Below are 16,752 nucleotides of genomic sequence, written 5' to 3' on the forward strand. Positions count from 1 at the left end.
TTGCAGGTGAGGGGCACATTAGACACACTAATTAGTCATATTGTGTTTGTGTGTTGCAGGTGAGGGGCACATTAGACAAACTCATTAGTCATATTGTGTTTGTTTGTTCCAGGTGAGGGGCACATTAGACAAACTAATTAGTCATATTGTGTTTGTTTGTTGCAGGTGAGGGGTACATTAGACAGACTAATTAGTCATATTGTGTTTGTGTGTTGCAGGTGAGGGGCACATTAGACAAACTCATTAGTCATATTGTGTTTGTTTGTTACAGGTGAGGGGCACATAAGACAGACTAATTAGTCATATTGTGTTTGTTTGTTACAGGTGAGGGGCACATTAGACAGACTTATTAGTCATATTGTGTGTGTTTGTTGCAGGTGGGGGACACATTAGACAGACTAATTAGTCATATTGTGTTTGTTTGTTCCAGGTGAGGGGCACATAAGACACACTAATTAGTCATATTGTGTTTGTTACAGGTGAGGGACACATTAGACAGACTAATTAGTCATATTGTGTTTGTTTGTTGCAGGTGAGGGGCACATTAGACACACTAATTAGTCATATTGTGTTTGTTTGTTGCAGGTGAGGGGCACATAAGACACACTAATTAGTCATATTGTTGTTGTCTGTGACAGGTGAGGGACACATTAGACAGACTAATTAGTCATATTGTGGTTGTTTGTTACAGGTGAGGGGCACATAAGACACACTAATTAGTCATATTGTGGTTGTCTGTGACAGGTGAGGGACACATTAGACACACTAATTAGTCATATTGTGGTTGTCTGTTACAGGTGAGGGGCACATTAGACAGACTAATTAGTCATATTGTGTTTGTGTGTTACAGGTGAGGGGCACATTAGACAGACTAATTAGTCATATTGTGGTTGTTTGTTACAGGTGAGGGGCACATAAGACAGACTAATTAGTCATATTATGTTTGTTTGTTAGAGGTGAGGGGCACATTAGACAGACTAATTAGTCATATTGTGTTTGTGTGTTACAGGTGAGGGACACATTAGACAGACTAATTAGTCATATTGTGTTTGTTTGTTACAGGTGGGGGACACATTAGACAGACTAATTAGTCATATTGTGTTTGTTTGTTACAGGTGAGGGGCACATTAGACACACTAATTAGTCATATTGTGTTTGTTTGTTACAGGTGAGGGACACATTAGACAGACTAATTAGTCATATTGTGTTTGTGTGTTACAGGTGAGGGACACATGAGACAGACTAATTAGTCATATTGTGTTGTGTTTGTTACAGGTGAGGGGCACATGAGACAGACTGATAAGTCATATTGTGTTTGTGTGTTACAGGTGAGGGACACATTAGACAGACTAATTAGTCATATTGTGTTTGTTTGTTACAGGTGATGGACACATTAGACACACTAATTAGTCATATTGTGTTTGTGTGTTACAGGTGAGGGGCACATGAGACAGACTGATAAGTCATATTGTGTTTGTTTATTACAGGTGAGGGGCACATGAGACAGACTAATTAGTCATATTGTGGTTGTCTGTGACAGGAGAGGGACACATTAGACAGACTAATTGGTCATATTGTGGTTGTCTGTGACAGGTGAGGGACACATTAGACAGACTAATTAGTCATATTGTGTTTGTTTGTTGCAGGTGAGGGGCACATAAGGCAGACTCATTAGTCATATTGTGTTTGTTTGTTACAGGTGAGGGGCACATAAGACAGACTAATTAGTCATATTGTGTTTGTTTGTTACAGGTGGGGGACACATTAGACAGACTAATTAGTCATATTGTGTTTGTGTGTTACAGGTGAGGGACACATTAGACTGACTAATTAGTCATATTGTGTTTGTTTGTTACAGGTGGTGGACACATTAGACACACTAATTAGTCATATTGTGTTTGTTTGTTACAGGTGAGGGACACATTAGACAGACTAATTAGTCATATTGTGGTTGTCTGTGACAGGAGAGGGACACATTAGACAGACTAATTAGTCATATTGTGGTTGTCTGTGACAGGTGAGGGACACATTAGACAGACTAATTAGTCATATTGTGTTTGTGTGTTACAGGTGAGGGACACATTAGACAGACTAATTAGTCATATTGTGTTTGTCTGTGACAGGTGAGGGACACATTAGACACACTAATTAGTAATATTGTGGTTGTCTGTGACAGGTGAGGGACACATTAGACACACTAATTAGTCATATTGTGTTTGTGTGTTACAGGTGAGGGACACATTAGACAGACTAATTAGTCATATTGTGTTTGTGTGTTACAGGTGAGGGACACATTAGATACACTAATTAGTCATATTGTGGTTGTCTGTGACAGGTGAGGGACACCATAGACACACTAATTAGTCATATTGTGTTTGTTTGTTACAGGTGGGGGACACATTAGACAGACTAATTAGTCATATTGTGTTTGTTTGTTACAGGTGAGGGACACATTAGACAGACTAATTAGTCATATTGTGTTTGTGTGTTACAGGTGAGGGACACATGAGACAGACTAATTAGTCATATTGTGTTTATTTGTTACAGGTGAGGGACACATGAGACAGACTAATAAGTCATATTGTGTTTGTTTGTTACAGGTGGGGGACACATTAGACAGACTGATAAGTCATATTGTGTTTGTTTGTTACAGGTGAGGGGCACATTAGACAGACTAATTAGTCATATTGTGTTAGTTTGTTACAGGTGAGGGACACATTAGACAGACTAATTAGTCATATTGTGTTTGTTTGTTACAGGTGGGGGACACATTAGACACACTAATTAGTCATATTGTGTTTGTTTGTTACAGGTGAGGGGCACATTAGACAGACTAATTAGTCATATTGTGTTTGTTTGTTACAGGTGGGGGACACATTAGACAGACTAATTAGTCATATTGTGTTTGTTTGTTACAGGTGAGGGACACATTAGACAGACTAATTAGTCATATTGTGTTTGTTTGTTACAGGTGGGGGACACATTAGACAGACTAATTAGTCATATTGTGTTTGTTTGTTACAGGTGAGGGACACATTAGACTGACTAATTAGTCATATTGTGTTTGTTTGTTACAGGTGGGGGGCACATTAGACACACTAATTAGTCATATTGTGGTTGTCTGTGACAGGTGAGGGACACATTAGACAGACTAATTAGTCATATTGTGTTTGTTTGTTACAGGTGGGGGGCACATTAGACACACTAATTAGTCATATTGTGGTTGTCTGTGACAGGTGAGGGACACATAAGACACACTAATTAGTCATATTGTGTTTGTTTGTTACAGGTGGGGGACACATTAGACAGACTAATTAGTCATATTGTGTTTGTTTGTTACAGGTGGGGGGCACATTAGACAGACTAATTAGTCATATTGTGTTTGTGTGTTACAGGTGAGGGACACATTAGACAGACTAATTAGTCATATTGTGTTTGTGTGTTACAGGTGAGGGACACATTAGACAGACTAATTAGTCATATTGTGGTTGTCTGTGACAGGTGAGGGACACATTAGACACACTAATTAGTCATATTGTGTTGTGTTTGTTACAGGTGGGGGACACATTAGACAGAATTATTAGTCATATTGTGTTTGTTTGTTACAGGTGAAGGGACACATTAGACAGACTAATTAGTCATATTGTGTTGTGTTTGTTACAGGTGGGGGACACATTAGACAGACTAATTAGTCATATTGTGGTTGTCTGTGACAGGTGAGGGACACATTAGACACACTAATTAGTCATATTGTGTTGTGTTTGTTACAGGTGAAGGGCACATTAGACACACTAATTAGTCATATTGTGTTTGTGTTTGTTACAGGTGAGGGACACATTAGACAGACAAATTAGTCATATTGTGTTGTGTTTGTTACAGGTGAGGGGCCCATCAGACAGACTAATTAGTCATATTGTGTGTGTTTGTTGCAGGTAAGGGGCACATTAGACAGATTAATTAGTCATATTGTGTTTGTTTGTTACAGATTGGGGGCACAGTACACAGAGTATGCAGTGGAAGTGGATGTTACCTGTTGTGATTTTTATCTTTTTGACAATTTGTTGCTGGAAGAGGTAAGTTTTCTTATTGTGGGTCGGGAACTAACTCACACTACTTCAGCATCTACTTTATAATCAACTCACTTTGTTCATCGTACCTACATATTCCATGCGTATAATGTAGTACTACAATCTATAGGATTCCAGTTTTACGAATACACGAATATTATTTTATATTTACCATGTTACCAGTGAAAACCATTTGTGTTTGAGTTGGTATTGTATCCGGTTGTTCATTTTAATTTAACACAAGGCACGGTTTAACTGACAAATGTTAACATGTATTTATGTGGGGTCACCACAAGGGGTTGGTGCATACGAGGAAATATCAAGCAGCTACCCTGTGTATTATTAATAATCTTATTAATATCTTTGCAGTCCACGATGTAGAAGAACGTTTGACAAAGGGTTTACGTGGCTGACAAAAAGGTAATTTTCAAGATGAATTGTTCTTTAAAACATGCGGTAGTATCTTCTCTAAATGATTGTTGGTAGTGTTACGGAAGAGGTTGGTGAGTAAGTTTGTTGTAACACCGCCTTGGGCAGTAGTTCAGTTATATCACGGCGTGTCAGCTTGATCTGGGAGGAAAGCCGGAGGTGATGCAGGTCTCAGACGCTTACCACTTCAGTGACACCCACGAGCACGGGTATGGTGCTGACAAACCTAGACACATAATCAGGGTGATCTGGGATTCATACGATCATAGGTCTTTGCCATGCCATGGCATGCGCAAGTTGCAGCTTCTACGACGACTGAGCCAACCCTGCCCCCATTTTTACTATTAAACACATTATTACTTTATGTAAATATTGCAGTTTATTTACTGCCTTTTTTTCTTTTTCAGGGATCCAAGGCCTTGTAAGTGATTTATTACTTTTTCATATTTTACTTGAAGCATACTTTGACATATACAGAATACAATATGCATCTAATCATGTTGAATGCAACCCTTTAGTGACCTATTTCCACATTTCATGAGTGCCAGAATATTTAAGTTGATATTTTTGATAATTCACACTGCTTTCTCTGACAGCCATCTTATCCACCATATACTCAAGCCATCCTCTAGGATGATAGTATGTCAAACTATGAGACTGCAAGACGCTGTTTCATAACATTTGTCAAGAGGTGGATTATCAATCTATCACTAATGCGTTGTCAGCAACTATTCATCCAGGGAAACTAGTTATGGATAACCCTGTATCATGATATTTGATTTCACGGAGAAAGCGAGATGTCTTCAACATTTGACTTTTTGCTTTGAATTAAACTATATGCCGTAGGTGCTACCTCACTGCCTTCATGACATTAGACAGCATAATATCATACCTTCATACACCGCACTGCTGCCAAAAACGGCATATGACTGACACCCGAAAAAAAGCGATAGGACCCTGGGTATGATACAGATGGGAGCCACTCATGCACACAACGCTAGAAGTTTACGTTGCTCCCGTGTTGCTGTAACAAACCTGATGCAACGTTACAGACAGACCGGGCAGACATCAGACAGGCCAAGAACAGGCAGACCCATGGTAATCACGCCCAATAGAGACCGGTTATTGATACTTTGCCTCTTCCGAATTGCTTCTGACACTGACGTCATCAGCGACGAATTCCTAAGGGCACATGGTTAGTCGACAGACAGTGGCCAGGCGACTCAGAGCTGAAGGTATTAGGGCTTCCAGAGCTTCCAGAGGACAGTTATTGACAGCGCAACATCGTCGTCAGATATTGAGATGGGCCCTGACTGTACGTCTTTGGCAGTGACGTGAGTGGCAGACGGTCGTCTTCACTGATGAAATCCGGCTGTGTCTGTTCAGAGTTGATGAAAACCAGCGTGTTTACCGCCTCAGGGGACAAAACGGCGAGATGTTGCATGGTGGAGGGTGTGTGTGTTATGATCTGGGGAGGAATTTGTGGGCAGAAGAGAAAAACACTGGTCATCGTTTATCTCAGCGTTAGATGGATGACATTCTTCGTCCGATTGTCCTGCCGTTTCTACAACAACTGCCACGTAGCGTTCTTCATCAGCATGACAACGCCAGACCCATACGGCCTGACTTGTACAGCCAACAACGTCAACGTGATGCCTTGGCCTTTATCTTACCCAAACATATCAAACACTACTTGGATGTCATGGATCATCGTGTTTGACAGCGACCACATCCCCCAACTAACAAACACGAACTGATCCTGGTCCCAAACAAGAATGGCGACGTATCACACGTGACGTCATAAGAGGACTGAAATTGTGTGTGCGCTGGAGAGTTTTTGTGTATCTTCAACCAGCTATTACTGTGACGTGCCATTAAACTTGGTCAATTCTAGATGTGTGTGCCTTTTTCCTATCACGTTCAAAACTTGTTTTTGCTACCCCACCTCAATTCAGGCACATGTCGTGCCAATATCGGATGCTGTATGACTGTAATTTTAAGTGTTGATTTCGTTGATTTCGTTGATTTCGATCTTGTCAAAACTTAATGCATCTATATTTTGTGTTTTTTTAACTTGAGTGATTTAAAACTATTGTGAAGTTTCTTTCGGTCGTCAGTTTAGATGTTTTATATATTTACACATGCCACATGAATGTGGTGATTTTGGACCGAATTCTTACAGTTGTAAGGTATTTGCACTTAGTATCTGGCTACACAAAACACTTTACTCTCATGTAACTACGTACATACACACCAGACAGTATGACCAAAAGAGGCACCCCGAGGTCCCTATTGCAGCCACACTTACATCAGACACTATGACCAGGACAGGCAACCCAAGCCCCTGTTGCAGCAACACTTTCATCAGACACTATGACCAGAACAGGCAACCCGAGCTCCCTAATGCAGCAAAATTTACATAAGACACTATGACTAGGACAGGCACCCCAAGGTACCTATTGCAGCCACACTTTTATCAGACACTATGACCAGGACAGGCAACCCAAGCCCCCTGTTGCAGCCACACTTTCATCAGACACTATGACCAGGACAGGCAACCCAAGCCCCTGTTGCAGCAACACTTTCATCAGACATTATGACCAGAACAGGCAACCCGAGCTCCCCATTGCAGCCAAACCTACATCAGACATTATGACCAGAACAGGCAACCCAAACCCCCTGTTGCAGCCACACTTTCATCAGACACTTTGACCTGGACAGGCACCCCAAGGTACCTATTGCAGCCACACTTTTATCAGACACAATGACCAGGACAGGCACCCCGAGCTCCCTGTTGCAGCCACACTTTCATCAGATATTATGACCAGAACAGGCACCCGAGCTCCCCATGTCAGCCAAACTTACATCAGACACAATGACCAGGACAGGCACCCCATCTCCCCTGTTGCAGCCAAACTTACATCAGACACTATGACCAGGACAGGCAACCCAAGCCCCTGTTGCAGCAACACTTTCATCAGACATTATGACCAGAACAGGCAACCCGAGGTCCCCATTGCAGCCAAACCTACATCAGACATTATGACCAGAACAGGCAACCCAAGCCCCCTGTTGCAGCCACACTTTCATCAGACACTTTGACCTGGACAGGTACCCCAAGGTACCTATTGCAGCCACACTTTTATCAGACACAATGACTAGGACAGGCACCCCGAGCTCCCTAATGCAGCCACACATACATCAGACACAATGACCAGGACAGGCACCCCAAGGTACCTATTGCAGCCACACTTTCATCAGATATTATGACCAGAACAGGCACCCGAGCTCCCCATTGCAGCCAAACTTACATCAGACACAATGACCAGGACAGGCACCCCATGTCCCCTGTTGCAGCCAAACTTACATCAGACATTATGACCAGAACAGGCAACCCAAGCCCCCTGTTGCAGCCACACTTTCATCAGACATTATGACCAGAACAGGCAACCCAAGCCCCCTGTTGCAGCCACACTTACATCAGACACTATGACCAGAACAGGCAACCCAAGCCCCCTGTTGCAGCCACACTTTCATCAGACATTATGACCAGAACAGGCAACCCAAGGCCCCTGTTGCAGCCAACTTTCATCAGACATTATGACCAGAACAGGCAACCCAAGGCCCCTGTTGCAGCCAACTTTCATCAGACAATATGACCAGAACAGGCAACCCAAGCCCCCTGTTGCAGCCACACTTTCATCAGACATTATGACCAGAACAGGCAACCCAAGCCCCCTGTTGCAGCCAAACTTACATCAGACACTATGACCAGACCAGGCAACCCAAACCCCCTGCTGCAGACACACTTTCATCAGACATTATGACCAGAACAGGCACCCGAGCGCCCCATTGCAGCCAAACTTACATCAGACATTATGACCAGAACAGGCAACCCGAGCTCCCCTTTACAGCCAAACTTTCATCAGACACTTTGACCAGTACAGGTACCCCAAGGTACCTATTGCAGCCACACTTTTATCAGACACAATGACCAGGACAGGCACCCCGAGCTCCCTATTGCAGCCACACATACATCAGACACTATGACCAGAACAGGCACCCCAAGGTACCTATTGCAGCCACACTTTTATCAGACACAATGACCAGGACAGGCACCCCGAGCTCCCTAATGCAGCCACACATACATCAGACACTATGACCTGGACAGGCACCCCAAGGTACCTATTGCAGCCACACTTTTATCAGACACAATGACCAGGACAGGCACCCCGAGCTCCCTAATGCAGCCACACATACATCAGACACTATGACCTGGACAGGCACCCCAAGGTACCTATTGCAGCCACACTTTTATCAGATACAATGACCAGGACAGGCACCCAAGCTCCCTATTGCAGCCACACATACATCAGACACTATGACCAGAACAGGCACCCCAAGGTACCCATTGCAGCAAAACTTACATCAGACACAATGAACAGGACAGGCAACCCAAGGTACCTATTGCAGCCACACTTTTATCAGACACAATGACCAGGACAGGCACCCCGAGCTCCCTAATGCAGCCACACATACATCAGACACTATAACCAGAACAGGCACCCCAAGCCTCCTGTTGCAGCCACACTTTCATCAGACACTTTGACCAGGACAGGTACCCCAAGGTACCTATTGCAGCCACACTTTTATCAGACACAATGACCAGGACAGGCACCCCGAGCTCCCTAATGCAGCCACACATACATCAGACACTATGACCAGAACAGGCACCCCAAGCCCCCTGTTGCAGCCACACTTTCATCAGACACTTTGACCAGGACAGGTACCCCAAGGTACCTATTGCAGCCACACTTTTATCAGACACTATGACCAGGACAGGCACCCCGAGCTCCCTAACGCAGCCACACATACATCAGACATTATGACCAGGACAGGCACCCCAAGCCCCCAGTTGCAGCCACACTTTCATCAGACACTTTGACCAGGACAGGTACCCCAAGGTACCTATTGCAGCCACACTTTTATCAGACACAATGACCAGGACAGGCACCCCGAGCTCCCTGTTGCAGCCACACTTTCTTCAGATATTATGACCAGAACAGGCACCCGAGCACCCCATTGCAGCCAAACTTACATCAGACACTATGACCAGGACAGGCACCCCATGTCCCCTGTTGCAGCCAAACTTACATCAGACATTATGACCAGAACAGGCAACCCAAGCTCCCTGTTGCAACCACACTTTCATCAGACATTATGACCAGAACAGGCAACCCAAGGCCCCTGTTGCAGCCACACTTACATCAGACACTATGACCAGAACAGGCAACCCAAGCCCCCTGTTGCAGCCACACTTTCATCAGACAATATGACCAGAACAGGCAACCCAAGCCCCCTGTTGCAGCCAAACTTACATCAGACATTATGACCAGAACAGGCAACCCAAGCCCCCTGTTGCAGCCACACTTTCATCAGACATTATGACCAGAACAGGCAACCCAAGCCCCCTGTTGCAGCCACACTTTCATCAGACAATATGACCAGAACAGGCAACCCAAGCCCCCTGTTGCAGCCACACTTACATCAGACACTATGACCAGAACAGGCAACCCAAGCCCCCTGTTGCAGCCACACTTTCATCAGACATTATGACCAGAACAGGCAACCCAAGGCCCCTGTTGCAGCCAACTTTCATCAGACATTATGACCAGAACAGGCAACCCAAGGCCCCTGTTGCAGCCAACTTTCATCAGACAATATGACCAGAACAGGCAACCCAAGCCCCCTGTTGCAGCCACACTTTCATCAGACATTATGACCAGAACAGGCAACCCAAGCCCCCTGTTGCAGCCAAACTTACATCAGACACTATGACCAGACCAGGCAACCCAAACCCCCTGCTGCAGACACACTTTCATCAGACATTATGACCAGAACAGGCACCCGAGCGCCCCATTGCAGCCAAACTTACATCAGACATTATGACCAGAACAGGCAACCCGAGCTCCCCTTTACAGCCAAACTTTCATCAGACACTTTGACCAGTACAGGTACCCCAAGGTACCTATTGCAGCCACACTTTTATCAGACACAATGACCAGGACAGGCACCCCGAGCTCCCTATTGCAGCCACACATACATCAGACACTATGACCAGAACAGGCACCCCAAGGTACCTATTGCAGCCACACTTTTATCAGACACAATGACCAGGACAGGCACCCCGAGCTCCCTAATGCAGCCACACATACATCAGACACTATGACCTGGACAGGCACCCCAAGGTACCTATTGCAGCCACACTTTTATCAGATACAATGACCAGGACAGGCACCCAAGCTCCCTAATGCAGCCACACATACATCAGACACTATGACCAGAACAGGCACCCCAAGGTACCCATTGCAGCAAAACTTACATCAGACACAATGAACAGGACAGGCACCCCAAGGTACCTATTGCAGCCACACTTTTATCAGACACAATGACCAGGACAGGCACCCCGAGCTCCCTAATGCAGCCACACATACATCAGACACTATAACCAGAACAGGCACCCCAAGCCTCCTGTTGCAGCCACACTTTCATCAGACACTTTGACCAGGACAGGTACCCCAAGGTACCTATTGCAGCCACACTTTTATCAGACACAATGACCAGGACAGGCACCCCGAGCTCCCTAATGCAGCCACACATACATCAGACACTATGACCAGAACAGGCACCCCAAGCCCCCTGTTGCAGCCACACTTTCATCAGACACTTTGACCAGGACAGGTACCCCAAGGTACCTATTGCAGCCACACTTTTATCAGACATTATGACCAGGACAGGCACCCCGAGCTCCCTAACGCAGCCACACATACATCAGACATTATGACCAGGACAGGCACCCCAAGCCCCCAGTTGCAGCCACACTTTCATCAGACACTTTGACCAGGACAGGTACCCCAAGGTACCTATTGCAGCCACACTTTTATCAGACACAATGACCAGGACAGGCACCCCGAGCTCCCTGTTGCAGCCACACTTTCTTCAGATATTATGACCAGAACAGGCACCCGAGCACCCCATTGCAGCCAAACTTACATCAGACACTATGACCAGGACAGGCACCCCATGTCCCCTGTTGCAGCCAAACTTACATCAGACATTATGACCAGAACAGGCAACCCAAGCTCCCTGTTGCAACCACACTTTCATCAGACATTATGACCAGAACAGGCAACCCAAGGCCCCTGTTGCAGCCACACTTACATCAGACACTATGACCAGAACAGGCAACCCAAGCCCCCTGTTGCAGCCACACTTTCATCAGACAATATGACCAGAACAGGCAACCCAAGCCCCCTGTTGCAGCCAAACTTACATCAGACATTATGACCAGAACAGGCAACCCAAGCCCCCTGTTGCAGCCACACTTTCATCAGACATTATGACCAGAACAGGCAACCCAAGCCCCCTGTTGCAGCCACACTTTCATCAGACAATATGACCAGAACAGGCAACCCAAGCCCCCTGTTGCAGCCAAACTTACATCAGACATTATGACCAGAACAGGCAACCCAAGCCCCCTGTTGAAGCCACACTTTCATCAGACATTATGACCAGAACAGGCAACCCAAGCCCCCTGTTGCAGCCAAACTTACATCAGACATTATGACCAGAACAGGCAACCCAAGCCCCCTGCTGCAGCCACACTTTCATCAGACATTATGACCAGAACAGGCACCCGAGCTCCCCATTGCAGCCAAACTTACATCAGACACTTTGACCAGTACAGGTACCCCACGGTACCTTTTGCAGCCACACTTTTATCAGACACAATGACCAGGACAGGCACCCCGAGCTCCCTAATGCAGCCACACATACATCAGACACTATGACCAGGACAGGCACCCCAAGGTACCTATTGCAGCAAAACTTACATCAGACACAATGAACAGGACAGGCACCCCAAGGTACCTATTGCAGCCACACTTTTATCAGACACAATGACCAGGACAGGCACCCCAAGCTCCCTAATGCAGCCACATATACATCAAACACTATGACCAGGACAGGCACCCCAAGGTACCTATTGCAGCCACACTTTTGTCAGACACAATGACCAGGACAGGCACCCCGAGCTCCCTAATGCAGCCACACATACATCAGACACTATGACCAGAACAGGCACCCCATGGTACCTATTGCAGCCACACTTTTGTCAGACACAATGACCAGGACAGGCACCCCGAGCTCCCTATTGCAGCCACACATACATCAGACACTATGACCAGGACAGGTACCCCGAGGTACCTATTGCAGCCACAATTACATCAGACTTTATGACCAGGACAGGCACCACGAGGTACCTATTGCAGCCACACATTCATCAGACACTATGACCAGGACAGGCACCCCAAGGTACCTATTGCAGCCACACATACATCAGACATTATGACCAGGACAGGCACCCCAAGCTCCCTATTGCAGCCACACTTACATCAGACACTATGACCAGGAAAGGCAACCCAAGGTACCTATTGCAGCCAAACTTACATCAGACACCATGACCAGGACAGGCAACCCAAGGTACCTATTGCAGCCATACTTTCATCAGACACTATTACCAGAACAGGCATCCCAAGGTACCTTTTGGAGCCAAACTTTCACTAGACACTATGACCAGGACAGGGAACCCAAGGTACCAATTGCAGCCAAACTTACATCATACACCATGACCAGGACAGGCACCCCAAGGTACCTATTGCAGCCATACTTTCATCAGACACTATTACCAGAACAGGCGCCCAAAGGTACCTATTGAAGCCACACTTTCATCAGACACTATGACCAGGACAGGCACCCCAAGGTACCTATTGCAGCCACACTTACATCAGACACTATGACCAGGACAGGCACCCTAAGGTACCTATGGCAGCCAAACTTACATCAGACACTATGAACAGGACAGGCACCCCAAGGTACCTATTGCAGCCACACTTTCATCAGACACTATGACCAGAACAGGCACCCCAAGGTACCTATTGCAGCCAAACTTTCATCAGACACTATGAACAGGACAGGCACCCCAAGGTACCTATTGAAGCCAAACTTTTATTAGACACTATGACCAGGACAGGCACCCCAAGATACCTATTGCAGCCACACATTCATCAGACACTATAACCAGGACAGGCACCAGAAGGTACCTATTGTAACCACACTTTCATCAGACACTATGAACAGGACAGGCGCCCCAAGGTACCTATTGAAGCCACACTTACATCAGACACTAAGACCAGGACAGGAACCCAAAGGTACCTATTGCAGCAACACTTTCATCAGACACAATGACCAGGACAGGCACCCCGAGCTGCCTAATGCAGCCACATATACATCAGACACTATGACCAGGACAGGCACCCCAAGGTACCTATTGCAGCCACACATACATCAGACACTATGACCAGGACAGGCATCCCAAGGTACCTATTGCAGCCACACTTTTATCAGGCACAATGAGCAGGACAGGCACCCCGAGGTCCCTAATGCAGCCACACATACATCAGACACTATGACCATGACAGGCACCCCAAGGTACCTATTGCAGCCACACTTTTATCAGACACTATGACCAGGAGAGGCACCCCAAGGTACCTATGGCAGTCAAACTTATATCAGACACTAAGACCAGGACAGGCACCCCAAGGTACCTATTGCAGCCATACTTACATCAGACACTATGACCAGGACAGGCACCCCAAGGTATCTATGGCAGCCAAACTTACATCAGACACTATGACCAGGACAGGCACCTCAAGGTACCTATTGCAGCCACACTTTCATCAGACACTATGACCAGAACAGGCACCCCAAGGTACCTATTGCAGCCAAACTTTCATCAGACACAATGACCAGGACAGGCACCCCGAGCTCCCTATTGCAGCCACACATACATCAGACACTATGACCAGGACAGGTACCCCGAGGTACCTATTGCAGCCACAATTACATCAGACTTTATGACCAGGACAGGCACCACGAGGTACCTATTGCAGCCACACATTCATCAGACACTATGACCAGGACAGGCACCCCAAGGTACCTATTGCAGCCACACATACATCAGACATTATGACCAGGACAGGCACCCCAAGCTCCCTATTGCAGCCACACTTACATCAGACACTATGACCAGGAAAGGCAACCCAAGGTACCTATTGCAGCCAAACTTACATCAGACACCATGACCAGGACAGGCAACCCAAGGTACCTATTGCAGCCATACTTTCATCAGACACTATTACCAGAACAGGCATCCCAAGGTACCTTTTGGAGCCAAACTTTCACTAGACACTATGACCAGGACAGGGAACCCAAGGTACCAATTGCAGCCAAACTTACATCATACACCATGACCAGGACAGGCACCCCAAGGTACCTATTGCAGCCATACTTTCATCAGACACTATTACCAGAACAGGCGCCCAAAGGTACCTATTGAAGCCACACTTTCATCAGACACTATGACCAGGACAGGCACCCCAAGGTACCTATTGCAGCCACACTTACATCAGACACTATGACCAGGACAGGCACCCTAAGGTACCTATGGCAGCCAAACTTACATCAGACACTATGAACAGGACAGGCACCCCAAGGTACCTATTGCAGCCACACTTTCATCAGACACTATGACCAGAACAGGCACCCCAAGGTACCTATTGCAGCCAAACTTTCATCAGACACTATGAACAGGACAGGCACCCCAAGGTACCTATTGAAGCCAAACTTTTATTAGACACTATGACCAGGACAGGCACCCCAAGATACCTATTGCAGCCACACATTCATCAGACACTATAACCAGGACAGGCACCAGAAGGTACCTATTGTAACCACACTTTCATCAGACACTATGAACAGGACAGGCGCCCCAAGGTACCTATTGAAGCCACACTTACATCAGACACTAAGACCAGGACAGGAACCCAAAGGTACCTATTGCAGCAACACTTTCATCAGACACAATGACCAGGACAGGCACCCCGAGCTGCCTAATGCAGCCACATATACATCAGACACTATGACCAGGACAGGCACCCCAAGGTACCTATTGCAGCCACACATACATCAGACACTATGACCAGGACAGGCATCCCAAGGTACCTATTGCAGCCACACTTTTATCAGGCACAATGAGCAGGACAGGCACCCCGAGGTCCCTAATGCAGCCACACATACATCAGACACTATGACCATGACAGGCACCCCAAGGTACCTATTGCAGCCACACATACATCAGACACTATGACCAGGAGAGGCACCCCAAGGTACCTATGGCAGTCAAACTTATATCAGACACTACGACCAGGACAGGCACCCCAAGGTACCTATTGCAGCCATACTTACATCAGACACTATGACCAGGACAGGCACCCCAAGGTATCTATGGCAGCCAAACTTACATCAGACACTATGACCAGGACAGGCACCTCAAGGTACCTATTGCAGCCACACTTTCATCAGACACTATGACCAGAACAGGCACCCCAAGGTACCTATTGCAGCCAAACTTTCATCAGACACTATGAACAGGACAGGCACCCCAAGGTACCTATTGCAGCCACACTTTTATCAGACACAATGACCAGGACAGGCACCCCGAGCTCCCTAATGCAGCCACAGATACATCAGACAGTATGACAAGAACAGGCACCCCAAGGTACCTTTTGCAGCCACACATACATCAGACACTATGACCAGGACAGGCACCCCAAGGTACCTATGGCAGTCAAACTTACATCAGACACTATGACCAGGAGAGGCACCCCAAGGTACCTATTGCAGCCACACATACATCAGACACTATGACCAGGACAGGCACCCCAAGGTACCTATAGCAGCCAAACTTACATCAGACACTATGACCAGGACAGGCACCCCAAGGCACCTAATGCAGCCACACATACATCATACACTATCACCAGGACAGGCACCCCAAGGTACCTATTGCAGCCACACATACATCAGACACTATGATCGGGACAGGCACCCCAAGGTACCTATTGCAGCCACACATACATCAGACACAATGACCAGGACAGGCACCCCAAGCTCCCTATTGCAGGCACACATACATCAGACACTATGACCAGGACAGGCACCCCAAGGTACCTATTGCAGCCACACTTTTATCAGACACAATGACCAGGACAGGCACCCCGAGCTCCCTAATGCAGCCACACATACATCATACACTATGACCAGGACAGGCACCCTGAGCTCCCTAATGCAGCCACAC

The 16,752-nt window shown here is 46.5% G+C and overlaps 1 protein-coding gene across 2 annotated transcripts in view; it reads left to right on the forward strand.

Annotated features, from left to right (window-relative positions):
- Positions 1-16,752, forward strand: part of LOC139477900 (uncharacterized) — a 76,062-nt gene that overhangs the window by 20,192 nt on the left and 39,118 nt on the right. For both annotated transcript variants that reach the window (XM_071260334.1, XM_071260333.1), the window contains 3 exons: positions 3,986-4,073; positions 4,437-4,487; positions 4,904-4,917. In XM_071260334.1, coding sequence (XP_071116435.1) covers positions 3,986-4,073; positions 4,437-4,487; positions 4,904-4,917 — 153 coding nt within the window. The remainder of the gene's footprint in view (positions 1-3,985; positions 4,074-4,436; positions 4,488-4,903; positions 4,918-16,752) is intronic.

The sequence above is a fragment of the Haliotis cracherodii genome, unplaced genomic scaffold (assembly GCF_022045235.1).
Source record: "Haliotis cracherodii isolate W230 unplaced genomic scaffold, xgHalCrac1.p SCAF_37, whole genome shotgun sequence".
In the NCBI taxonomy this organism is placed as follows: Eukaryota; Metazoa; Mollusca; class Gastropoda; order Lepetellida; family Haliotidae; genus Haliotis; species Haliotis cracherodii.